Source organism: Podarcis muralis, chromosome 13 (genome assembly GCF_964188315.1).
Source record: "Podarcis muralis chromosome 13, rPodMur119.hap1.1, whole genome shotgun sequence".
NCBI lineage: Eukaryota > Metazoa > Chordata > Lepidosauria > Squamata > Lacertidae > Podarcis > Podarcis muralis.
In genome coordinates, this window is record NC_135667.1 from 3721664 (window position 1) to 3747873 (window position 26210).

At 50.3% G+C, this 26210-nt stretch overlaps 2 protein-coding genes across 2 annotated transcripts in view; one reads left to right on the forward strand and one right to left on the reverse strand.

The window, feature by feature from the left end:
* Positions 1–1390: 1390 nt before the first annotated feature.
* Positions 1391–12685, reverse strand: LOC114581595 (uncharacterized). Its single transcript, XM_077917807.1, has 5 exons — positions 12421–12685; positions 9798–9900; positions 7077–7189; positions 4506–4619; positions 1391–1572 (listed from the first exon to the last, which is right to left on the reverse strand). The coding sequence occupies exons 1-5, from the start codon at positions 12683–12685 to the stop codon at positions 1460–1462; spliced, it is 708 nt and encodes a 235-aa protein (XP_077773933.1). The 3' UTR covers positions 1391–1459.
* A 2198-nt stretch (positions 12686–14883) lies between these two features.
* NEURL4 (neuralized E3 ubiquitin protein ligase 4) overlaps positions 14884–26210 on the forward strand; it is a 58012-nt gene continuing 46685 nt past the window's right edge. The window contains 3 exon segments of the mRNA XM_077916816.1: positions 14884–15036; positions 15039–15277; positions 21009–21387. Coding sequence (XP_077772942.1) covers positions 14940–15036; positions 15039–15277; positions 21009–21387 — 715 coding nt within the window. The 5' untranslated portion in view covers positions 14884–14939.

Genomic DNA, 26210 nt, shown 5'->3' on the forward strand with positions numbered 1-26210 from the left:
CACCAAGAAGGCTCTCTGCCTGGTTCCAGTGTCCAGGCTGGACGATGGGGGTGGAGACGCTCCTTCAGGTATACTGGGCCATTTAGGGCTTTAAAGGTCAGGACCAACAGTTTGAATTGTGCTCAGAAATGTACTGGGAACCAATGAAGATCTTTCAGGACCGGTGTTTTATGGTCTCGACGGCTTTTATGGTCTCGACGGCTGCTCCCAGTCCCCAGTCTAGCTGCCGCGTTCTAGGTTAATAAAGTGGGTCTTTTCGGCGCCTGTTAAATGCCTCCCTCTTCCAGCAAACCTTTTAAGTAGAGATATTTCTCAGGCAGCATCTGCTTTAGGATTGTTTCAACATAGGGAAGCATTTTTTAAATAATGTATGGGATTTTGTAGTGGTTGGCTGTTGTTTCTTGGTGATGCTTTTATTGCAAAACTGCTTTGAGATATTTTATATAGGAAGTGACTCATAAGTGGAATTAAATGAGGCAAGCCTCCGATAGGCAGAGAACCAAGTCAGCGACCCTTCTGGGCGCAGGGGAAAGGGGGCTGTGGAATGGGTAGGAAATGGGTGATTGCTGTGATGATTCTAAAGTGGAAGAAAGATCACACCAGACTCGAGCTCAGACAAACACAGATCCACCATAGCTGTCAACTGTCCCTTATTTTGCGGGAAAGTCCCTTATCCCAACGCCGTGTCCCGCTGCTGTCCCTTATTGATGATGCCCTTTAAATTTCCTGGGTTTCAAAGGAAGCAGCTCCTCTCCCTCCCTCCCTGCCGGCCAGGGAGGAGGGAGGCTCCAACTGGGTTGCTTGGCTGCGTTGCTCACCCAATAAGGAGTCTGAGAACGACTGAGGGGTGGAGTTTGCATGCCTTGTGCCAATCAAATCAGCCGCGTTGCCTGGGGACTCGCCTTTGCTCAGCGCTTCCCAGCGGAGAGGTGACGGTGGTTTTCCTTGCTGCATCCCCTTTGCCGGGTTGCTGCGCTGTGGGAACCACTGCTTGAGGCTTCCTTTGGCTGCTGGCTGGGCTTTCTGCCTTTGGCTCGGAGGGGCTCAGAAGTTGAACACACCTGTGCCTGGAAAATCCCTTATGTTGGCTGCTGATCCCTTATTTTCGAGGCTGCTGGTCCCTTATTTTCAAATCTGTAAGTTGACAGCTATGAGATCCACTGAATACATAACAGGAACCATCACTTGGCAACTTTTTGAGGTGCTGATGAGGACATTTAAATGGCCAGGTAAGGCCGTTCTCTTGCTAAGATGCTTGTCTGACTAGTTCAGCAGCAACAGAACCCTCTGTTAGAGTCGAACCTTCACTGGGTACAAGACCCCAAGAATTGGGGACTTAGGGCATCATCCAGACTGACATCCCCACCCTCCCAAACACACAACAATACAATTGCACAGATAACTTGTTTTATTAACACGTGCACACACAAAATTAATTACAACTCCCCACTAAGCAGCATCAGCCCCCGCATCTCTGGTACACGAACTGAGTTATCATGGCAAAAAGGACGAGAACAAGCGAAGATACGACGATAATCAGCGCCATTATCATTCCGGGATCCTTCATCATCACTGAAAGAGAAACAGCAAACCTCCAGTGAAGATTATTTCCTCTTTTTTTAAAGGCCCTGATCACACTAATTTCCCCCCAAATACGATATAGCAGGGTGCTAGCTAAGGGGGAACAGTTTGGGCCCAGATAATCTGAAAGATCGTAGCTCCCTTTACAAACCTGCCCAGGTGCTAAGGATCACCAGGTGAGCACCTTCACTGGGTCCCATCAGCATCATGCTTAGAGTAGGGTTACCAGACGTCCCCGTTTCCCGGGGACAGTCCCCGGATTTGAAAATAAGTCCCCGGACAAATTCCATCCCCGGAATGTCCCCGGATTTCATCTAATGTCCCTGGGAAACGCAGCAGCGGCAGTCTCAGCAGCCCAGAGCAGTTGGGTCTTGCTGGCTTCAGGAGCTGCTCGGAAGTCCCCATATGATGGTGGTGCAGGGACTCTCAGATGCCACTTCTGGGCTGCCTCCATCTTCCCTGAGCCCAGCAACTAAGCTGTGAAGGGAGGCTCCATGCTGCCTATCAGAGCAGCCTCCCAACTCCTACTTGCGTGCAAGCAGGAGGGAGCAGGGATCTCAGTTAGGCAACGGGAAGCCTCCCTTCCCAGCTGAGGGATCCCCGCCCCCTCCTGCTTGCACACAAGTAGGAATGGGATTGGGGCTGCTCCAGTGTTGGTGCTGACCTTTAAAGCCCTAAACGGCCTCGGTCCTGTATACCTGAAAGAGCATTTCCAACCCCATCATTCAGCCCGGACACTGAGGTCCAGCTCTGAGGGCCTTCTGGCGGTTCCCTCCCTGCGAGAAGCCAAGCTACAGGGAACCAGGCAGAGGGCCTTCTCGGTAGTGGCGCCCACCCTGTGGAACACCCTCCCAGATGATGTCAAGGCAATAAATAACTATTTTACTTTTAAAAAACAACTGAAGGTGGCCCTGTTTAGGGAAGTTTTAAATGTCTGATGCTGTATTGTTTTTAATATTCGGTTGGAAGCCGCCGAGAGTGGCTGGGGAAACCCAGCCAGATGGGCGGGGTATAAATAATAAATTATTATTATTAGATGAAAGAGGCATCACGCTGCCTGAGAGATCCCTGCCCCCTCCTGCTTGCTCACAAGTTGGAGTTGGGATGGGGCTGCTCCGAAAGTCAGTGTGAAGCCTCACTTCCCAGCTGAGGGATCCCTGGCCGCTCCTGCTTGCACGCAAGTAGGAATGGGATTGGGGCTGCTCCGATGGGAAGGGAGGCATCGCGCTGCCCAAGCCTCGCTGCTGCTGCCACCGCTCTCGGCCCTCCTTCTCTGCCTTCCATCCCTGACCCACCGCGCACCACTTTCCCACAACCAACAACTCAGGGGATGCCCAGGCTCATGGAGAAAGGAGATAGAAGCTTCGGAGGAAGGGGAAACGTGGCGGTTGAGGTCAAGGCGGCCGTCGCCCCTTTGCCACCGCCATCACTGCAGAATCAACGTCCCGAACGTGTAGTAATTAATGAAAGTGTCCCCACATTCATTGAAAAAAAATCTGGTAACCTTCGCTTAGGGGTAAAACAAGAGCCTTCTCGGTGGCTGCTCCCAAATTGCGGAATTCCCTCTCAAAGAGAGCTTAGATTGGCTCCCTCCTTGTCCTTCCCCCAAAGATCTTCCTGTTCGGACAGGTCTTTGGAAACTAAGGAACAGATTATGCTGATGGCTGGGCCTATTTTGGAGCTGTGCGACAGAGCAACAGACCCTCCAAGTCTCCCTATTTTCCGGGGACATCCCTGATTTAGAGAAGCCACCCCAGTTTCTGATTTAATCCCAGAATGTCCCGCTTTTCCTTAAAGGTAAAGGTACCCCTGACCGTTAGGTCCAGTCGTGGCCGACTTTGGGGTTTAGGCGCTCATCTCGCTTTATTGGCCAAGGGAGCCGGCATACAGCTTCTGGGTCATGTGGCCAGCAGGACTAAGCCGCTTCTGGCAAACCAGAGCAGCGCACGGAAACGCCGTTTACCAGAGCGGTACCTATTTATCTACTTGCACTTTGACGTACTTTTGAACTGCTAGGTTGGCAGGAGCAGGGACCGAGCAACGGGAGCTCACCCCGTCGTGGGGATTCGAACCGCCGACCTTCTGATCGGCAAGTCCTAGGCTCTGTGGTTTAACCCACAGCACCACCCGCACCCCGCTTTTCCTTAGGGTGTCCCTATTTTCATTGGAGAAATGTTGGAAGGTATGGAGTTATCTGATCCCCCGTGCTATCTGAAGGCAATCCTGTATAGGGAAAGGTTTTTGGTTTTTTTAATGTTTAATGTTTTATTATATATGTTGGAAGCTGCTCAGAGTGGCTGGGGCAACCCAGTCAGATGTGTGAGGTATAAATAGTAAAAATCATCATTATGAAATGGGACGTCCCTATTTTCATCGGAGAAATGTTGGAGGGTATGGAGCAGGGGTCAGCAAACTTTTTCAGCAGGGGGCCGGTCCACTGTCCCTCAGACCTTGTGGGGGGCCAGACTATATTTTGCAAAAAAAAATATTGAACGAATTCCCGGATTTAGAAGGCGATTGGGCCGGATCCGGCCCCCAGGCCTTAGTTTGCCTACTCACGGTATTGAGACTACCTTAGAAGGCAGTAAGTTCTCTTTTCTTGGAGGTTTTAAAGCAGATATTGGATGGCCATCTGCCAGGGATTCTTTAACTAAGATTTCTGCATTGCAGGGGGTTCGATCGGATGATCTTGGGGGTCCCTCTTCTACAATTCTACACCATGCCGACAAAGCTCCCCCTTTCAGGTTGTTTGGGCAGCTCTGGGATCCTGGCAACAGGGACCCCGCTGCAGAAATAGTTAACGGTCTTTGGCCACCAGAGTCCACTCCACTGTTGGGAGTAACCAAGCGAGAGAGGGGCAGATTCTCAAAGGAGACCAAAGAGCCAAAGGAATCAAGCTAGCGTAGCCCTGCTGGCTGTCTCACGTGCCGACTTGTGTTTCACAATCACCACTTTCTTCTCAGCGTCTGGAACTGGGCCCTGGGTTGAAGCAAGGGTGGTGTCCTCGTTGGACTCCGTTTGAATTAAAGACGAGTTCTCTGTAAGTGAAGGTGAAGAAGAATATAACAACAACAACAACAATAATAATAATAATTTATTTATACCCCACCCATCTGGCTGAGTTTCCCCAGCCACTCTGGGCGGATCCCAATCAAGTGTTAAAAACAATACAGCAATAAATATTAAAAACTTCCCTCAACATGGCTGCCTTCAGATGTCTTCTAAAAGTCAGGTAGTTGTTTATTTCCTTGATATCTGGTGGGAGGGAGTTCCACAGGGCGGGTGCCACCACCAAGAAGGCCCTCTGCCTGGTTCCCTCTAACCTTACTTCTCACAGGGAGGGAACCGCCAGAAGGCCCTCGGAGCTGGACCTCAGTGTCCAGGCTGAATGATGGGGGTGGAGATGCTCCTTCAGGTCTACTGGGCCGTTGAGGCCGTTTAGGGCTTTCAAGGTCAGCACCAACACTTTGAATTGTGCTCGGAAACGTACTGAAGAAAAAGAAGACGACGACTTCTGTAACTTCCCAGATTTCTGTGATGCGTTCTCCGATGTTCTGCATGTGGGGATATTCCCCTCGGGAGCGGTTCAAGTACAGAGGCTCACCCCAAATCCACAAGTGGTCAGGCTTCATTCAATAATGCAATACCAAACAGTTCAGAGTCTGCATTTCCATTAGGACAGATATAAACAGGCAAAACTACAACACGATTCAAAGTGTTGGTGCTGACCTTTAAGGCCCTAAACGGCTTCGGTCCGGTATACTTGAAGGAGCGTCTCCAACCCCATCATTCAGCCTGGACACTGAGGTCCAGCTCTGAGGGTCTTCTGGTGGTTCCCTCCCTGCAAGAAGTGAGGTTGCAGGGAACCAGGCAGAGGGCCTTCTCGGTGGTGGCACCTGCCTTGTGGAGCACTCCTCCATCAGATGTCAAGGAAATAAACAACTATCTGACTTTTAGAAAACATCTGAAAGCAACCCTGTTTAGGGAAGTTTTTAATGTTTAATGCTGTACAGTGGTAAAGGTAAAGGTAAAGGTACCCCTGCCCGTTCGGGCCAGTCTTGCCAGACTCTAGGGTTGTGCGCTCATCTCACTCTATAGGCCGGGAGTCAGCGCTGTCCGCAGACACTTCCGGGTCACGTGGCCAGCGTGACAAGCTGCATCTGGCGAGCCAGCGCAGCACACGGAACGCCGTTTACCTTCCCGCTGGTAAGCGGTCCCTATTTATCTACTTGCACCCAGGGGTGCTTTCGAACTGCTAGGTTGGCAGGCGCTGGGACTGAAAGATGGGAGCTCACCCCGCCGCGGGGATTCGAACCGCCGACCATGCGATCGGCAAGTCCTAGGCGCTGAGGTTTTACCCACAGCGCCACCCGCGTCCCTCCGCTGTACAGCGGTACCTTGGGTTAAGTACTTAATTTGTTCTGGAGGTCCGTTCTTAACCTGAAACTGTTCTTAACCTGAACCACTACTTTAGCTAATGGGGCCTCCCACTGCCGCCGCGCCGCCGGAGCACGATTTCTGTTCTCATCCTGAAGCAAAGTTCTTAACCTGAAGCACTATTTCTGGGTTAGCGGAGTCTGTAACCTGAAGCGTATGTAACCTGAAGCGTATGTAACCCGAGATACCACTGTATTGTATTTTTAACATTTGGTTGGGAGCCGCCCAAAGTTTTGTTTTATATTATATTATATTATATTATATTAATTATATTAATTATATTATATTATATTATATTATATTATATTATATTATATCATATTATATTATTATATTATATTATATTATTATTATAATTATAATTATCTTAGCTCTTCATCCTTTGCCCAACCACTTTCTGCTACCCCATTGTCCCACCATCTCATCCAAAAACACTGTTCGGGAAAAACATTTACTCAACCCTTTTTTTTTTTTTACTGTACATGTTTGAACCCTCCTTCTACCTTATCCGCACTTGTTTTCCACTTTAACATTCAGCTGTTACGTTCCTCTTTAACCATTTGCCAGTTCTGTGGTCGGGTTGCATTACTGCCTATGAGCCACTGGTCTCAACGATAATTTAACAGAAATTCCACCTCACCCATTCACCAGTAACTCAAAAGGAGAATTCAATAAAAGACGATATATGACTCTTTCCATTGAACACATTATAACCATCAAGCTAAGGCTCCAGTGGTGGCCAAACTCTGCCCTCCCAATGTTTTTGGGACTACAATTCCCATCATCCCTGGTCCTGATAGCTAGGGATGATGGGAGTTGTAGTCCAAAAACAGCTGGAGGGCCAAGTTTGGCCACCACTGAGCTAAGCCAAAAGACACATCCCACGTTTTAGGTCATCCTTCCCCCTCAAGATATTTTGAACTACAACTCCCATCATCTAGGACAATTGGCTAAGCTGACTAAGGATGATGGGAGTTGTAGTCCAAGATATCTGGAGGGCATCAGAGGGAGGCTGACCTAGATATACCCATGATGTTTTTGGTTTCAGAGACACCTGCCTTGCTGCCAATAGACATTTCTTTTCTGTCGCCCAACAGCTGTTCTCAGATTCGCCAGCATCTCGGAGCCTTTTGCTTCACTGATATTCCTTGAGCCTCCTAAGGGCATTTGCCTGGGAAAGAGAAAACACCAGTCTGGGGGGAAAAAACAATTTACATGAAAGGGCGAGGGTGCATTGTACCAAAGCTACATACCATATTTTTCGCCCTATAGGACGCACCGGCCCATAGGACGCACCTAGATTTGGGGGGGGGGGGAATAAAGGGGGAAAAATTATTCCCCCCCCAGGCACGGGGCTGGGGCGGGGTAGTCCGAGCTTCCCCCACCCCAGCCCCCAGAACAGGGGCAGCTCTCCGCAAGCCGTTGGAGGCCAGCACGAAGTCGCGCCGGGCTCCCACAGCTTGCAGAGAGCTGCGCGAAGCCCGCTCTGGGAGCATGTGGGGCTGGGGGAGGGCTTCCCCCGTCCCCCTCCCCAGAACGGGTCCCAGAGTGATCCCGAAGCTGCGCGCAGCTTCGCGATCGCTCTGGGAGCTTGCGGGGCTGGGGGCGGGGGAAGCCTGCCGCCAGCCTCCAAACCAGGTTGAGGGGCAGCGGAATGGCGCCGTTCCGCCTCCCCGCTGTCCCCCAAGCTTGTGGGGCTCTCCTGAAGCCTGGAGAGGAAAAAGTGCGTCCTATAGGGCGAAAAATACGGGTATTTAAAAGGTCCATTCAAATAATTCTGTGCCACCTCTTCCCACGGGCAGCACATCAGTTAACCTATGGAACTTGCTGCTACTGGCTCAGAAATACAGGTGTTGCTCAGGTTGTCGTTGCCCACCCTGTTGCCCACCAAGCCCAACCACACCTGCACCAGGTAAGTCACTAAAACTGCTCATCCCTCCCACCCCAAATCACGTACACCTGTCCTGCTCTCCAGTTCTCATAGCTTGGAGGGGTGAAAAGGGAAGTGTGGTAGGCTGCTTGCCTACTGAGATAATAAGTATTCCCATAAAGGTAAAGGGACCCCTGACCATTAGGTCCAGTCGTGACCGACTCTGGGGTTGCGGCGCTGATCTCGCTTTCCTGGCCGAGGGAGCTGGCATACAGCTTCCAGGTCATGTGGCCAGCATGACTAAGCCGCTTCTGGCCAACCAAAGCAGCGCACGGAAACGCCGTTTACCTTCCCTACCCGTATTTTTCGCTCTATAAGACACACCAGACCACAAGATGCAACTAGTTTTTGGAGGAGGAAAACAAGAAAAAAAATATTCTGAATCTCAGAAGCCAGAACAGCAAGAGGGATCGCTGCGCAGTGAAAGCAGCAATCCTTCTTGCTGTTCTGGCTTCTGGGATAGCTGCGCAGCCTGCATTCGCTCCATAAGATGCACACACATTTCCCCTTACTTTTTAGGAGGGAAAAAGTGAGTCTTATAGAACAAAAAATACGGTATTTATCTACTTGCACTTTGATGTGTTTCCGAACTGCTAGGAGCTGGGACCGAGCAACGGGAGCTCACCCCGTGGCGGGGATTTGAACCGCTGACCTTCTGATCGGCAAGCCCTAGGCTCAGTGGTTTAACCCACAGCACCACCCGCGTCCCAGTATTACCATAGCTTGCCTTAAATGGCGCGTTGTCCTTAAAAAAGCCTAAGATATACTACTGGGCTGCAATGCAAATTTGGTTCGGGATCTGCATTATCTGTCTTCTGGTCCCTTGTTCCTGGCCGTGGCTTATTCAAGCCAAGATAGAGGATATCTGTGGCCCTGCAAATCTTCTGGGACTCCAGCTGTCACCAGCCCTGAATTAAGCGGCAGCACTCTGCAGATGCCCAGAGACACTCTGGCCACATTCACACCATATAACACTAAGATGCCACCTTAAACAGTCGTGGCTTCCCCCAAAGAATTCTGGGTACTGTAGTTTGTTATGGATGGGTCCTGAGACTGGTTAGGGACCCCCCATTGCTTTCCTAAAGAAAGAGGTTGCTGGTAGTACTCACTAAGAAGTTGTTATAGTAAGAGCCAGATTTCAAACCAGTGCTTTTTTTGAAGGACAAAAGGTGCCCGTACCCTAGAGCAGTGTTCCCCAACCTTGGGCCGCCAGCTGTTTTTGGACTACAACTCCCATCATCCCTCAATAGCAAGACCAGTGGTCAAGGATGATGGGAATTGTAGTCCAAAAACAGCTGGAGACCCAAGGTTGGGGAACACTGCCCTAGAGTACCCCCAGAAAAAAAACAACACAGGGAATCCTCCATATCCCCTCACAATTAATCAAATTCCCCAGGACTGGTTGTTAAACCACTCCGAAAACTGTACGTCTCTGAGGGGAATAAGGATCTCCTAAAAAAAACCCACAACCTCAGCTCACAGAATTATTCTGGGGAAGCTATGGCTGTTTTTAGAAAACATCTGAAGGCAGCCCTGTTTAGGGAGGTTTTGAATGTTTGACGCTTTATTATATTTTTTTATTTTTTTGGAAGCCGCCCAGAGTGGCTGGGGAAATTATTATTTATTTTTTGATATATTAGCACTTTAAATGTATATGGAGTAATGCCGATAATAAGCCTTTGTATTTGTGATTTCCTTGTCTTCCAGAATGGAAGCTGCACCTACAAATATAGGTTTTCCCAGCTCAAGTTAACCTGCGAGGTCATTCCTCGTAGGGAACCGTCCAGGCCCTGTTCCCATGCCCAGTACCCCGTCTCCCCAAATACCTTATGCGAATTTTTTTGCAAACCTTGGACAATGACACTCAATGAGGACTGCAGATGGCAGGCTGGGCTCAGCTGTGGTGGGAGCAGGCCTTTCCGCTTTCTGTAGATCACGGTGCCTGGAGTCAGCTGTTGGGAGAATAAACAGAGAATCACACTGCAGCATTGAACACTTGACTGAGAGCCGCCCAGAGTAGCTGGGGAAACTCAGCCAGATGGGCAGGGTATAAATAATAAATTATTATTATTATGAACATCTGCACACACACGAGCCCAGGTGTCAGGGCGATGGACACAGCTCCAAGCCTTAATTCACATCTGAAATTTCTTTTATTTTATTGATTGCATTCGCAATTTATTGCATCATCAGGAGGTTTGGGCTGGGTGTTCATCAGTATGCGGATGATACCCAGCTCTACCTCTCTTTTAAATCAGAGTGAAGGCGGTGAAGGGCCTGTGTGAGTGTCTGGAAGCGGTTGGAGGATGGATGGCGGCTAATGGATTGAGGTTGAATCCTGACAAGACAGAAGTACTGTTTTGGGGGGACAGGGAGCAGGCGGGTGTGGAGGACTCCCTGGTCCTGAATGGGGCAACTGTGTCCCTGAAGGACCAGGTGCGCAGCCTGAGAGTCATTTTGGACTCACCGCTGTCCATGGAGGCGCAGGTCAAATCCTGTATCCAGGGCAGCTGTTTACCAGCTCCATCTGGTACGTAGGCTGAGACCCTATCTGCCTGCAGGCTGTCTGACCAGAGTGGTACATGCTCTGGTTATCTCCCGCTTGGACTACTGCCATGCGCTCTACGTGGGGCTACCTTTGAAGGTGACCCAGAAACTACAACTAATCCAGAATGCGGCAGCTAGACTGGGGACTGGGAGCGGCCACCGAGACCATATAACACTGGTCTTGAAAAACCTACATTGGCTCCCAGTACGTTTCCGAGCACAATTCAAAGTGTTGGTGCTGACCTTTAAAGCCCTAAACGGCCTCGGTCCAGTATATCTGAAGGAGCGTCACCTCCCCCATCGTTCTGCCCGGACACTGAGGTCCAGCACCAAGGGCCTTCTGGCAGTTCCCTCACTGCGAGAAGGGAGGTTTACAGGGAACCAGGCAGAGGGCCTTCTCAGTGGTGGCGCCCGCCCTGTGGAGCACCCTCCCTTCAGATGTCAAAGCGATAAACATCTACCTGACATTCAGAAGACATCTGAAGGCAGCCCTGTTCAGGGAAGTTTTTAATATGTGACATTTCATCTTTGTTGGAAAGCGCCCAGAGTGGCTGGGGAAACCCAGCCAGATGGGCGGGGTACAAATAAATTATTATTATTATTATTATTATTATTATTCACAGCCCACAGTTTTCTCGGAGGGGCTAAAGGTGCCACACATGCTTCGCTCCCCCCCTCATTCAATCGCACAACAACCCTGTGAGGTAGGTTCGGCTGAGAAGCACCCGGTGAGCTTCACAGCCAAGTGGTGGGGGGATTTGAATTCTGGTCTCCCAGGTCCCTGCAACCACTGCACCACACTGCCTCTCGTTGGCAAGCGATGGAGAGTTCCCAGACGCACCAGGCTTGAGAAATCCTCAGCCAGCCCAAAGGCAGGAAAGTGTAATAAACAAAAACCTGCCCTTATTCCCTTATGGGGGGAAACAAGAGCCCCTATAAAGTCCTTTGTAGGTTCTCCATTGGTCGGAGAAAATGACAGAGGACAACCAGAGAATATTGAGAAGCAAAGCAGCTTGTAAGCCTGATCTTTATTGAACTGTTGCAACAGGGTGCTCCCCTCACATGCAGGAAACCCCGAACCAAGGTGTGCCTGCCCTAGGGGTGTAACCCAAGACCACCACCCCACAAACATCATACCTACATCACAGAAAAGACGATCTACAACAGAAATCCGAGTGCCTTGTTTTTACCCTGTCTGCCAGGTTATTTGATAATGCTTTATCTGATTGCCTTTCCTGGTAGTCTGGCCATTCCTTTGAGATGGTGATTTCCCAATTCCTGAGACAATGGGAAGGTTCCCTCGCCCGCTCCCTCCTTGCAGAGGAAACATTTGGTCAGTTTGGGAGTCAAAATGGTTTCAGGGCGGTCTTCCTATATATATGGGACACGGGTGGCGCTGTGGGTTAAACCACAGAGCCTAGGGCTTGCCGATCAGAAGGTTGGCAGTTCGAATCCCCGCGACAGGGTGAGCTCCCGTTGCTCGGTCCCTGCTCCTGCCAACCTAGCAGTTCGAAAGCACATCAAAGTGCAAGTAGATAAACAGGTACCACTCCGGCGGGAAGGTAAACGGCGTTTCCGTGCTCTGCTCTGGTTCGCCAGAAGCGGCTTAGTCCTGCTGGCCACATGACCCGGAAGTTGTACGCTGGCTCCCTCAGCCAATAAAGCGAGATGAGCGCTGCAACCCCAGAGTCGGCCCCGACTGGACCTAATGGTCAGGTGTCCCTTTACCCTTTACCTAATATATATATGTGTGTGTGTGTGTGTGTGTGTGTGTGTGTGTGTGTGTGTATATATATATATATATATATATATATATATATATATGAGACACTGATTTTTTTATTTCAAGGAAAGCGAGGCTCTGTTCCCGACATTGCAACATCGCCCGGAAGGAAGAATGGAGAAGACAGAGGAGGAACCCCAACATCTCACCTGGACCTGGGATCCGCACGCTTGGATGGCAACTACAAAAACCACAGTTTCTCCTTCGAGGCTCGTATAAGGACAGTCTCCCAGGGCCAGGTCACTGGGTTTCACCATCTCTTTGGCTCCTGAGCTTTTCTCCACCGACACAATAACTTGGGACTGGTCACATTTTACCTTCACCCAGTAAGGCCCAGTTTGCTGAACCCACCAGGACTGGGTCGAAGGAAACCACTGTCCTGTATGAACACGAAGTGGGGCTGGCATCGCCCCCACAGTTAAGCAAACCAACAGCCAGCCATAGCCCCCCATTCTTCACACCCTACAAGGCCTTCTTCAGCCCAGAAAGGGAAAAATACCCCTAGCAGCAGCTTTTTATAGCTTCACCTGCATCAAGTGATTAACAGGGTTTTTCCCCTCCCTCCCTTCATCACACACCTGTCTTGGACCAAAAGGTGATTGCTATGGGGAGTATTTTCCTCCCATTGTATGAGATGGTTAGAGCTCCTCCAGTTTGCAAGGCTCATTTGACAACAAAAAAAGAAACCGGTCGTTTTCCCAGTCCTGTGGAACTCTCTGCCACTAGAGAGTTAGCAGGCGTCTTCCATTCTCAACTTTTAAATGCCTGCTGTAAAACTTTGCTATTCCGGCAGGTTATGCAAGCAATTATCTTTCTGCAACAGTTAACTGGTTTTAATTTTCTATATGGTTTTTATTGTATGGTTTTATGTTACAATTGTTGCAAACTGCTTTTTTAAAATAACAAATTGAAATAAATGATAAAATAAAATAAGGCTACTACTCTTTTCTCCGGTGGGTGAAGATGGAGATAGGATGGATTTGTTGAAGATTGTAAAAAGTTTGCCGCACCCTAACCTTGGGGGTATGTTTCAGCCTGTTGATTTCAGGGGGGCTAAACACACATATCTTTGGGGACTGAGCCCCATTAGACAGAGTGGAACTTGCTTCTAGGTAAGCATGCAGGCCGGGATTGCAGGGTAAGGCTGCAAACCTAACCGTGTCTACTCAGAAGTAAGTCCTGTTGGGGCTTACTCACAGGTAAGTGGGGTTTTGACTGCAGCCTTAAAAAGTGTAAAATATTAACACACACACACACACACACACACACACACCCTCCCCACTATAGACTGACAGCAGTTTCTCACATGTTTACCCAGAAAGTCCTACTGAGCTCTATGGGTGTTAATCTTAGGTATGCTGTGTAGCTTTGAAATATGCCACTGAGGTATCAATGATTTTTCTTGTGAACTGCTCAGAGGCTTTATTGCAATCAAGCGGTCTATAAATGCTGTTGGGGACGCGGGTGGCACTGTGGGTAAAAGCCTCAGCGCCTAGGGGTTGCCGATCGAAAGGTCAGCGGTTCGAATCCCCGCGGTGGGGTGCGCTCCCGTTGCTCGGTCCCAGCGCCTGCCAACCTAGCAGTTCGAAAGCACCCCTGGGTGCAAGTAGATAAATAGGGACCGCTTACTAGCGGGAAGGTAAACGGCGTTTCCGTGTGCGGCTCTGGCTCGCCAGATGCAGCTTGTCACGCTGGCCACGTGACCCAGAAGTGTCTCCGGACAGCGCTGGCCCCCGGCCTCTTGAGTGAGATGGGCGCACAACCCTAGAGTCTGTCAAGACTGGCCCGTACGGGCAGGGGTACCTTTACCTTTATAAATGCTGTTAAAAAAATAACTAATTTTATCTAAAGAGTTTTTAAAATCCCATTTTTCGGCCAAAAAGAGGGCATAATTGCAACTTGCTAAAATGAAAAAAAGAAAAGAAAGGAGAGATGAGTTTACAATCTGAAAAAGATGCATCACAAAAGGAAAACAGGTTGGAAGGAGGAAATGAGCGCACCAAGTCTAACAATGTGATGGGCAGGGTATAAATAAATGAATAATAATAATGCTGATGTTGAAGAGTCATTATGCTATTAAAATGTTAATACCTAATACTAATAATAGTTTTACAATCTAAAAAGACGAGAGGAAACAAGCGCACGGTACTAACATAATTTTTATTGCACCTGTTGAATTTGTATTGCTGCAACATTACATTATTATTCTCATTAATAATCAATGATTGTTAATACATTGAAATATTGCATGTTTATCGCTGTCCTATCCGATTATTAAATACCAATAAGCAAAATGATTGCTGACGCATTGGAATTTTAACAACCACCTATTAATATGTCAGATGGAATTAATAATGAATAAAAATAAATAAATTGTGCATTTGACGTTTTAATGCAGGTTGTAAGCCGCTTTGAGGTCCCCCCCCCCGCCTTAAAAATATAATAATAAACTATCATTATTATCCCCCGCTTCTCCCCGAGAGTGTTTGCCCTGCTGCCGTAAAGCGCTCCTGCCGGAAAAGGAAAAGGCGGCACGTAGCCGCTGCGCCAGCCTGCCGTAAAGCGCGGCGGCGGCGCTGCGCTCCTCCCTCCCTCCCTCCTGCCGTAAAGCGTTTCCGGGCGTCGGAGCGCCCTCCTGCCGCCAAGCGGGCCGGCGGAGGCATGCCCCTGTGCCGTAAAGCGCGGCCGTCCGTCGCGCGCGGCTGTGCGCCCTGGTGCCTCCGCCGTGGGTGGGGGGGAGGCGGCGGCGGCGGAGGGGGCGGCCTGGTCCACCGGGGGGCGGGATGCTGGGCCCGGGCGGCGGGGAGCGGGCGGCGGCGGGGCCCTCTTCGGCGCCTCTGCCGCTGCTGCACCCTCGCACGGGGCGGCTGGTGACGGTGTCTCGGGGCGGCCGCAGCGCCGCCCGCTCGCAGCCCGGCCAGGAGTTCAACCACGGGCTCGTCCTCAGCAGGGAGCCCCTCGCCCCGGGCGCCGTCTTCACCGTCCGCATCGACAGGAAGGTGAGGGGAGAGGGGGGGAAACGGGGGTGCCCCCAGCAGAGTGGGAGGGGGAAGAGCGGGGTAGGCGGAGGGTGGGGGGTGTAAGAAGAGAGGGGGGATGTGGAGGGTGAGTGAGGGGTGGTAACTCTGGGGTAAGATGAAAGGTTGAAGATCAGGGTATGCAGAGGGTAGGGGTGGGGTGACTGGGGGTATGAAGAGTGGGGTAAGGGAATAACTGGGGTAACGGAGGTAAGATGAAAGGTTGAAGATCAGGGTATGTGGAAGGTGGGAGGATGTCAGAAGAGTGGTGTACGTGGAGGGTAAGTGAGGGGGGATAACTGGGGTAAGATGAAAGGCTGAAGATCAGGGTATGCAGAGGGTAGGGGTGGGGTGACTGGGGGTATGGAGAGTGGGGTAAGGGAATAACTGGGGTAACTGAGGTAAGATGAAAGGTTGAAGATCAGGGTATGTGGATAGTGGGGGGATGTCAGAAGAGTGGTGTACGTGGAGGGTAAGTGAGGGGGGATAACTGGGGTAAGATGAAAGGTTGAAGATCAGGGTATGCAGAGGGTAGGGGGTAGGGTGACTGGGGGTAAGAAGAGTGAAGAGTGGGGTATGTGGAGGGTAAGTGAGGGGGTAACTGGGGTAACTGTGGGGTAAGATGAAAGGTTGAAGATCAGGGTATGTGGAGGGTGGGGGATGTAAGAAGAGGGGGGATGTGGAGGGTGAGTGAGGGGGATAACTGGGGTAATTGTGGGGTAAGATGAAAGGTTGAGGATCAGGGTATTCAGAGGGTAGGGGTGGGGTGACTGGGGGTATGAAGAGTGGGGTAAGGGAATAACTGGGGTAACGGAGGTAAGATGAAAGGTTGAAGATCAGGGTATGTGGATAGTGGGGGGATGTCAGAAGAGTGGTGTACGTGGAGGGTAAGTGAGGGGGGATAACTGGGGTAAGATGAAAGGTTGAAGATCAGGGTATGCAGAGGGTAGGGGGTGGGTGCCTGGGGGGTAAGAAGAGGGAAGAGTGAGGTAATTGAGGGGATAACTGGGGCAACAGACAAGATGAAAGGCTTAAGACCGGGGTATGTGGAGGGTGGGGGATGTAAGAAGAGTGGGGTATGTGGAGGGTAAGTGGGGTAAGATGAAAAGTTGAGGATCAGGGTATTCAGAGGGTAGGGGTGGGGTGACTGGGGGTATGAAGAAGGAAGAGTGGGGTAATTGAGGGGATAACTGGGGTAACAGGTAAGATGAAAGGTTGAAGATCAGGGTATGTGGAGGGTGGGGGGATGTCAGAAGAGTGGTGTACGTGGAGGGTAAGTGAGGGGGGATAACTGGGGTAAGATGAAAGGTTGAAGATCAGGGTATGCAGAGGGTAGGGGTGGGGTGACTGGGGGTATGAAGAGGGAAGAGTGGGGTAATTGAGGGGATAACTGGGGTAACAGGTAAGATGAAAGGTTGAAGATCAGGGTATGCGGAGGGTGGGGGGATATAAGAAGAGTAAAGAGTGAGGTACATGGAGGCTGTGGGGGTAAGTGGGGTAAGATGAAGGGTGAAGATCAGGGCATGCAGAGGGTAGGGTGACTGGGGGGTAAGTGAGGGGGGATAACTGGGGCAACGGGTAAGATGAGTGGGAGGGGGAAGAGCGGGGTAGGCGGAGGGTGGGGGGATGTAAAAAGAGTGGGGTATGTGGAGGGTAAGTGAGGGGGTAACTGGGGTAAGATGAAAGGTTGAAGATCAGGGTATGCAGAGGGTAGGGGTGGGGTGACTGGGGGTATGGAGAGTGGGGTAAGGGAATAACGGGGGTAACTGGGGTAAGATGAAAGGTTGAAGATCGGGGTATGCAGAGGGTAGGGGGTGGGGTGACTGGGGGTAAGAAGAGTGAAGAGTGGGGTATGTGGAGGGTAAGTGGGGGGATAATTGGGGTAAGATGAAGGGTGGAGATCAGGAGATGGGGTGACTGGAGTAACTGGGGGGTAGGAAGAGTGAAGAGGGGGGTATGTGGAGGCCGGGTGAGGGGTAAGTGGGGAGATAACGGGGGTAAGGTTGAAGATCAGGGTATGTGGAGGGTGGTGGGATGGGAGAATAGCTGAGCTAAGAAGGTTGGGCTGGGAGGGGGGTGGGAGCTCAGCTGGGTTTGTATGTAGGAAAGCTCACATTTATCTCTCCCCCCCCCCCATGTGGCAGGTGCCAGAGGGAGGGAGGGAGGGGCAGGTGGGGCAACCAGAGGAGTGGGAAGCGGGATGTTCGGAGGGGGGGCTGAGTGGGAGAAAATGCAGAGTAAGATGAAGAAGGAAGATCAGGGTGTGTGGAGGGCGATTTGGTGGCAACTGGGGTGTGTGGGGCTGGGCGATCAGCTTGTGGGGTGCAGAGATGAGCAGGGTGGAATATATGAGAGGTAAAGGGAGGTATCTGGAGGTGGATTTTGTTGTGGTCTGTGTGGAGGAAGAAGAAAGGGAGCGCCAAGGGTACATATGAGGCTGTATTCATGGTCCTCACCCCTGCATCTGGTCCTAACAACAACCCTGTGAGGTGGGCTACACTAAGGGAGAATAGTGGCATCTGGGGCAAGAGGTGACTGGGAGGGAGTGAGAAACTGGTTATGGGAAGTCAGGGCCACGTGTCCCGAGTTCAAGAGCAGTGAGGGCCGAGAACGGAGAGGATGATCACTCTCTCTAAGAGCCAACGTTGATTGTGAGTGCCAATGTCTGCGTACTGTAGACAAATTGGAGCCACAGGAAAACAAGAGAGGATGGCGTCTCCATTTAGCAAAGGGACTGCAAATTTAAAATCCAACATGTATCATAATGCCGTTTTGCAAATCTCTGGTGCAACCACCTATGGAATACTGTCTACAGTTCTGGCTGCCTCGCTTCAGAAAATGTGCAGTTGGGAAAAGTTCAGAAGGTGGAGAAACGTTTTTTCTCATTTTCATAACACCAGGAAGCTGAACAGTTCAGGGCAGACAAAGAAAAGTACTCCTTCACACAGCGCTTTGTTAAACTATGGAACTCACTGCCACAAGAGGTCGCGTTGCTCACCCACCTGAATGGCTTTAAAAATGGATTAGACAAATAGCCTATCAGTCCCATCTAACCACAGTGGTTTAGTATTCTCTCTCCACTGTCAGAGGTGGGGTGTCTTGGAATACGAGCTATTGGGAATCAGGGCAGGGGGGCGCGCAGAAAATGCTCTTGTGCTCAGACTTGTGGCCACTGGTTGGCTGCTATGTGAACAGGCTGCTGGACTAGGTGGTTTGTTGGCCTGATCCCACTGCAGGCCTCTTCTGATCTTACCTGTCGGCATGGATTGGCGTATCCTAGGAAAGGGCTAATCTGTCTGCAGAGGAGCACTATGGTGCGCTCTGTCCGCTTGCAAATTTTGAAATGTTTCTGTCTGTCCGCTCTTCCCTTTGAATCCTGGATAGCCCACAAATCAGCAAACACAATTGCTTGTTTTGAATGAGCTCAGATGGGAAAGTGGGCAGGTTCAGTTAAGGCAGAGCAGCCAGAAGAAATTTTAACATTTTTATTTCCTGGCCTGGAGGAGAGCGTTTGCCTCCAAGGTGCTTTGGAGAAGCAGGACCCTGGACTAGTCGTCCTTCTGTCTGACCCAGAGCTGCTGTGATATGATCATTTCCTGAGCAGAGAAAGAGAGGCTGCTAATTCTGGCCCAATACCTAATTTTTAAACATTTTCCTTCTCTCCTTCCTAAATTCTCCCAGGTAGCTCAGGAGAGCTGGGGAGGGAGTGGAGATTAAAAAAATAATAATCATATGGTGGAGGGGGGAAATGGCTCATTTTTTAAAGTTTATTTGTACATCCCACTTGGGAGCTGTTTCTCCTTAGAGGCCTTAACTCCAGGCTCTGTTGACTTGAGCCTGTTGAGTACCCCTGTGCATGTTAAGAGCGCTATTCCTTTGAGAAAGGGCTGCACCCATTGAGTACCATGGTTTTGTATGGTCCTTTGATTAGAATCTGTGTTTGTTTCAATACAGTGATATATTTCTGCAACCTGCAGTCAGGGAAGCTTGGGTTGTACGTATGTAAAATAAAAATAAATAAGTAATAGAGGGAGGGTCCCACGAGGGTCATCTTGTCCAACCCGCTGCAATTCAGGAATCCTGCCTTCAGGCATCCCTGGGTGGGCTCGAGCCAGAAACCTGCTGGTTAACAGCTAGACGCACTGACCCATTGCGCCACGCTATGGCTCTAGCAGCCGCAGCCAGCACAGGCAGTGGTCAAGGATGATGGGCGTTGTAGTCTAAACAGCAGGAGGCTGACATCTTGGCTACTGCCCCTATTGTAAGCAAAAGCGGATCTTCTGTTGCAAGGTGCGGCGACTCTGCCTTCATCTCCTCCTCCTCCTCCTTTCTGCCAGTGTTTGAAATTCCCCAGGTGGTTTGCTACTGTGCGGAGATTTCCAGGCACCGGGTTGGCAACCGACGTCTCGCATTGAGCCAGCTGACTCGTGCGCAGCAAAAGGCGCATGTCTTGTGCACCTGCACTGCTGTGCGAATCGCAGACACCTTGCCGGTCGTCTTAGGCCTCCCTTGTCACATCACTGAATGAGTAGGGCTGAGTGCAGAGATATAATCATACCTCAGGTTACAGACGCTTCAGGTTGTGTTTCTCGGGGTGCGGACCGCCAAAACCTGGGAGTACCAGAATGGGTTACTTCCGGGTTTTGACGGTCGCACATGCGCAGAAGCGCTAAGTTGTGCTTTGTGCAGAAGCGCCGAATCGCAACTCGCACATGCACAAACGCGCCGCTGTGGGTTGCGAACGCTGCAGGTTGCGAACGTGCATCCCGCACAGATCACATTCACAACCCGAGCATCTACTGTATTTGAGTTTGCTGCAGCCGTTCCACCCAAACGGAACTCACGAACCACCGTTTAAAGACCTCTGCCCTAGCCCATAGTCAATACTATTTCCATTTCCCCTGTGTGTGTTTCTCCTTCCTGCATACCTGGGACGCTGGTGGCGCTGTGATTTAAACCACCGAGCCTCTTGGGCTTGCTGATCGGAAGGTTGGCGGTTCGAATCCCCACGACGGGGTGAGCTCCCGTTGCTCGATCCCTGCTCCTGCCAACTTAGCAGTTTGAAAGCACACCAGTGCAAGTAGATAAATAGGTACCGCTCTGGCGGGAAGGGAAACGGCGTTTCCGTGCGCTGCTCTGGTTTCCATCACAGTGTCCCGTTGCGCAGGTAGTGGTTTAGTCCTGCTGGCCACATGACCTGGAAGCTGTACGCCGGCTCCCTCATCCTGTAAAGCGAGATGAGCACCGCAACCCCAGAGTCGGTCACGACTGGACCTAATGGTCAGGGTCCCTTTACCTTTACCTTTACCATCAAGCAATGTAGTAGAATCGATCGGTTTGGATCCCCAAAGGTCATCTATTCCAACTCCCTGGCAAACAGCCATTCCATTGTGGCGATTGCGACCCAGGTTTAAGGGGCCGCTTGCCCCTAGCTTATACAGTGGTACCTCGGGTTAAGTACTTAATTCGTTCTGGAGGTCTGTCCTTAACCTGAAACTGTTCTTAACCTGAAGCACCACTTTAGCTAATGGGGCCTCCTGCTGCCACCGTAGCACGATTTCTGTTCTCATCCTGAAGCTAAGTTCTTAACCTGAAGCACTATTTCTGGGTTAGCAGAGTCTGTAACCTGAAGCCTATGTAACCTGAAGCGTATGTAACCCGAGGTACCACTGTATATATATGAGTTGCTGACACGGCTCTCTGCCTCCCGCAGGTTAATTCCTGGAGCGGCTCCATCGAGATTGGCGTGACTGCCTTGGACCCAAACCACCTCGACTTCCCCAGCAGCGCCACGGGCCTCAAGGGCGGCTCCTGGATCATCTCGGGCTGCTCGGTGCTGCGGGACGGGCGCTCTATCCTGGAGGAGTATGGGCAGGACCTGGACCAGCTGGGCGAGGGCGACCGCGTGGGGATCCAGCGCACGGCCAACGGGGAGCTGCGCCTCTGGGTCAACGGGCAGGACTGCGGCGTGGCCGCCACCGGCATCCCCCTCCACGTCTGGGCCGTGGTGGACCTGTACGGCAAGTGCACCCAGATCACGGTGGTGCCCAGCAGCCCCGAGGAGGCGGAAGAGGCCGTCGCGCACGATGAAGGTACGGGGGAACAGCTCACCTGCAAGGCATCTTGGGCAGGGGGGCGCTTGGCCAATGGCTACAGGGTGGCTCAGTTGGTTAGAGGCTGGGATGCTGATAACGCCAAGGTTGCAGGTTTGATCCCCGTAAGGGACAGTGGTGGTGGCAGTGATCTGAGTTTTTTTAGGAAGGAAAACCCTGTTTTTTGGGGTTCAGGTTGAGGTTGTTGAGCTTTTTTTAGGAAGGAAAAGCATGTTTTTGGGGGCTTCGGGTCAAAGTTGAGCTTTTTTTAAAGTAGTAATAATAATAATTTTTTATTTATACCCCGCCCTCCCTGGACAGAGCTGGGCTCAGGGCGGCTAACACCGGTAAAATTACCAAAAAAAACATAATGGGGGGTAAAAAAACCCAATTTTAAATACGTATTAAAATACAATTCAAAATGGAGCCTCATTTTAAAAGTAGCCCATAGACCAAGACCATAAGGGGAGGGAAACATGAGGGTCAGACTGAGTCCAAACCAAAGGCAAGGCGGAACAGCTCCGTCTTGCAGGCCCTGCGGAAAGATGTCAAATCCCGCAGGGCCCTAGTCTCTTGTGACAGAGCGTTCCACCAAGTCGGGGCCAGTACTGAAAAGGCCCTGGCCGTAGTTGAGACCAATGTAACCACCTTGTGACTTGGGACCTCCAAGGTGTTGTCATTTGTGGACCTTAAGGTCCTCTGCGGGGCATACCAGGAGAGGCGGTCCTGTAGGAAGGAAAGCCCTGTTTTGGGGGCTTCAGGGCAAAGATGTAAAGCTTTTTTTAGGGGAGCCAAAGGTGCTGAGCTTATTTGGGGGGAGCCAGTGATCTGCCCCTCCAAATCTATGATTCTTATCCTCCTTTTCTGTTTTTCAATTTCATTTTGTATTTTGACAAAGAAATAATCATAAATAAATAAATAAATAAATAAGAAAGAATTAAAATGTTAACCCCACACCCCCAAGGCCATTCCATTGTAACTATCCAACCTCCCAAAATCTCAACACCTCTTGCATTGGTTTGACTCCTTTCCTTTTTGACCCTACAAATTCTACAAACATCTTCCATATACAGTATCCTCAAAATCATTTCTCCTGCGTATTCCCCGTCTTACCTTAATGCCACATGTTAATTTATCATAAATAGGTATATCCCACACCTCTTTATACCATTCTTCCATTTTACCGTACTTTTCGCACCATAACACGCAGTTTTTCCCCCTTAAAAAGTAAAGGGAAATGTGTGTGCGTGTTATGGAGCGAATGCAGGCAGGAGGAGCCGCTCTTGCTGGCTGTTCGGCAGCCTCTTTTCCTCCGCTTGGCTCCCTGAGAAGCCGGCAACAGCTGAGCAACAGCTGAGTGTCGGGAGACAGCCTCTCTCCCTCCTGTCTGCCTGCTCTATGGCTTTTTAGCGAGGTGGGAGAAGGGAGGCAGCTTGGAAGCCGGCAAGAGCTGCCTGCAGCTGTAAAAGCCAAGGTGGGAGAAGGGAGACAGCCTCTTTTTCTCAGTGTCTGCCTGCTCTATGGCTCTCCCTTACACACATGTAAGTGGCTCTTACTCAGCTTTCTTTACAATGAGCTGGAAGGAGGGACAAAGAGGGCATCCCCTTCCGTCCCTCCCCCAGCACCTCACCGGTAAATTCAAACAAAGCAGCTTACAAGGCTCGTGTCCCTGCATCTCCTCCTCTTTTTGCTTCAGTTCGAGGCAAGGCAGCTGCACAAATGTGAGTTCCCCCTCTCTCTTCCCTCCCTCCCTCCCTCCCTCTTCCAATTTCAATAAAATATTGGGGGGGGGGCAGGTACAGGTAAGCCCCATCTCACAGACTGCAATGATCTCAAGACAAAGTGCATGCACACTGGTACCTTATATGAATGGCAATGCCCATCAGCATGGGGGGAGGATGACTCCCTCAAATATTTAATGGAGGGGGTGAAGGCACCTAGGCCTATAGGAGTTGGCTGCTTTGCCTAGGACAAGTGCGAGCTCCCCCCCCTTCCTTCATCACTGTATTGGAGATACCATACATTACTGACAGTTCCTTCATTCACGTAGTTACAAAGCACGGATCCACATGGATCCTCAGGATTTTTGCATTGGGCTACCCCAAACTCATCGTTAGATCACATGTCTGTGGCCACAGCATGAACCACAAAAATCATACATCCACTGTTTTGTTTAGAATATTTTTTTTCTTGTTTTCCTCCTCTAAAAACTATGTGCGTGTTATGGTTGGGAGCGTGTTATAGAGCGAAAAATACGGTATATTCCCCTTGCCCCTTCCACTAGCTATAACAACTTGTGCAGCCGTCAGTAAATTTGTGAGCAAGTCCTTCGTAACCTGCGAACCTTCCACCCCATCGTATATCGATAACAATGCTACCTCTGGACTTTCAGTCAGCTTTATCCCAGTGATTTCTGTTATCTCCTTAAACACCCTTTGCCAGAAAAAAAAATGTACAGCGGTACCTCGGGTTACAGACGCTTCAGGTTACAGACTCCGCTAACCCAGAAATAGTGCTTCAGGTTAAGAACTTTGCTTCAGGATGAGAACAGAAATCGTGCTCCGGCGGCAGCAGGAGGCCGCATTAGCTAAAGTGGTGCTTCAGGTTAAGAACGGACCTCCGGAACGAATTAAGTACGTAACCAGAGGAAGCACTGTACATATTTACACCCCCACCACATGTGAACATAAGTTCCAGTTCCTGGCATCCCTTCCAACATAACACCGAATAGTCCTTGTTTGTTTGATTTAATCTGACTGGTGTTAAATGCCATCTCCAAACTAATTTATAATAATTTTCTTTTAACAGACAACCTTTTGCAATGTATGATTCTCCCATATTTCCCCCCAGCTTAGACTATCTGTCTGCCGTGTTGCCTCCTTTTCCCAGACCTCTCTTAATTGATCTTCCCCGACTCTTACGATTCTATGAGAACAAGCACACTTGTCCAGGGCAGCTGTTTTCCAGCTCCATCTAGTACGTAGGCTGAGACCCTATCTGCCCGCGAACTGTCTCTCCAGAGTGGTGCATGCTCTGGTTATCTCCCGCTTGGACTACTGCAATGCGCTCCACGTGGGGCTACCTTTGAAGGTGACTCGGAAACTACAACTAATCCAGAATGCGGCAGCTAGACTGGTGACTGGGGGCGGCCGCCGAGACCATATAGCACCGGTCTTGAAAGACCTCCATTGGCTCCCAGGACGTTTCCGAGCACAATTCAAAGTGTTGGTGCTGACCTTGAAAGCCCTAAACGGCCTCAAAGGCCCAGTAGACCTGAAGGAGCGTCTCCACCCCCATCGTTCTGCCCGGACGCTGAGGTCCAGCTCCGAGGGCCTTCTGGCGGTTCCCTCCCTGCGAGAAGCCAAGATACAGGGAACCAGGCAGAGGGCCTTCTCGGTGGTGGCGCCCGCCCTGTGGAACGCCCTCCGACCAGATGTCAAAGCGATAAACAACTACCTGACATTCAGAAGACATCTTAAGGCAGCCCTGTTCAGGGAAGTTTTTAACGTGTGATATTTTAGTGTATTTTTGGTTTCTATGGAAGCCGCCCAGAGTGGCTGGGGAGGCCCAGCCAGATGGGCGGGGTATAAATAATAAATTATTATTATTATTATTATTATTATTATTATTATTATTATTATTATTTAGAGTCCAGGGAGAAGGCGTCCCCCCGCCCTTTGTGCTTCCTTGAGGTAGGAAGTGTCCCCACCCCCCGCCCTGCAGAATCGGAGGCTTAAGGATGTTCTTCTCCCTCTCTGCTTGCATTTATTGGGTAGAATCCTGAAATTGGGGAGGTTGAAGGGTGATCCTGTCCAACCCCCTGCAATGCAGGAATAATAATATTTTTATTATTCCCCGTCCCACCGCATCTGACTGAGTTGCCCCAGCCACTCTGTACACTTCCAGCGTATATAAAAACATAACAAAACAAAACACATTCAAAGGCTGCCTTCAGATGTCTTCTAAAATAATTGTTGGTATCCTTGACATCAGATGGGAGGGGAACTTACAGGGCAGGCGCCACTACTAAGAAGGCCCTCTGCCTGTAGCTTCCCTTCTGCCAGTTAGGGAACCTCCAGAAGGCCCTCAGAGCTGGACCTCTGTGTCCGAGCTGTGGATACAGGGCCGAATAACAGCTGAAGAAACCCCAGAAGGGATGATTCACACCCTGGTCAGCACTTCCTTGATCTCCTGCCCTCAGGCGGAAGATATAGAAGCAGGATTAGTCGTGCCAACAGGGTAAAGAACGGCTTCTATCCGTGGGCCATTAGGCTGCTGAATGAAAAGATAACAACAGGGCAACTGACTTTTGGGTTTGGTGTGTGTGTGTCTCAGTAAACGAGGGGAATTAAGAATAAGAGAGCTGGGGGGGTGGTTGCTTGTGTAATCTCACTGTATACAAGTTGTACAAGTGACAATAAAGTATTTCAATTCAATTTCAATTTCAACAAACGGCCATGCAGCCTCGCTTTAAAAACCTCCAAGGAAGGAAAGTCCACTACAGTGGAACCTCGGGTTAAGTACTGAATTCGTTCCAGAGGTCCGTTCTTAACTTGAAACTGTTCTTAACCTGAAGCACCACTTTAGCTAATGGGGCCTCCTGCTGCCACCGCGCTGCTGGAGCACGATTTCTGTTCTCATCCTGAAGCAAAGTTCTTAACCTGAAGCACTATTTCTGGGTTAGCGGAGTCTGTAACCTGAAGCCTATGTAACCTGAAGCGTATGTAACCCGAGGTACCACTGTACCTCCTAAGAGAGACCATTCCACGGTCGAAAAGCTCTTACCCTCAGAAAGTTCTTCCTAATGTTTAGTTAGAATTTCT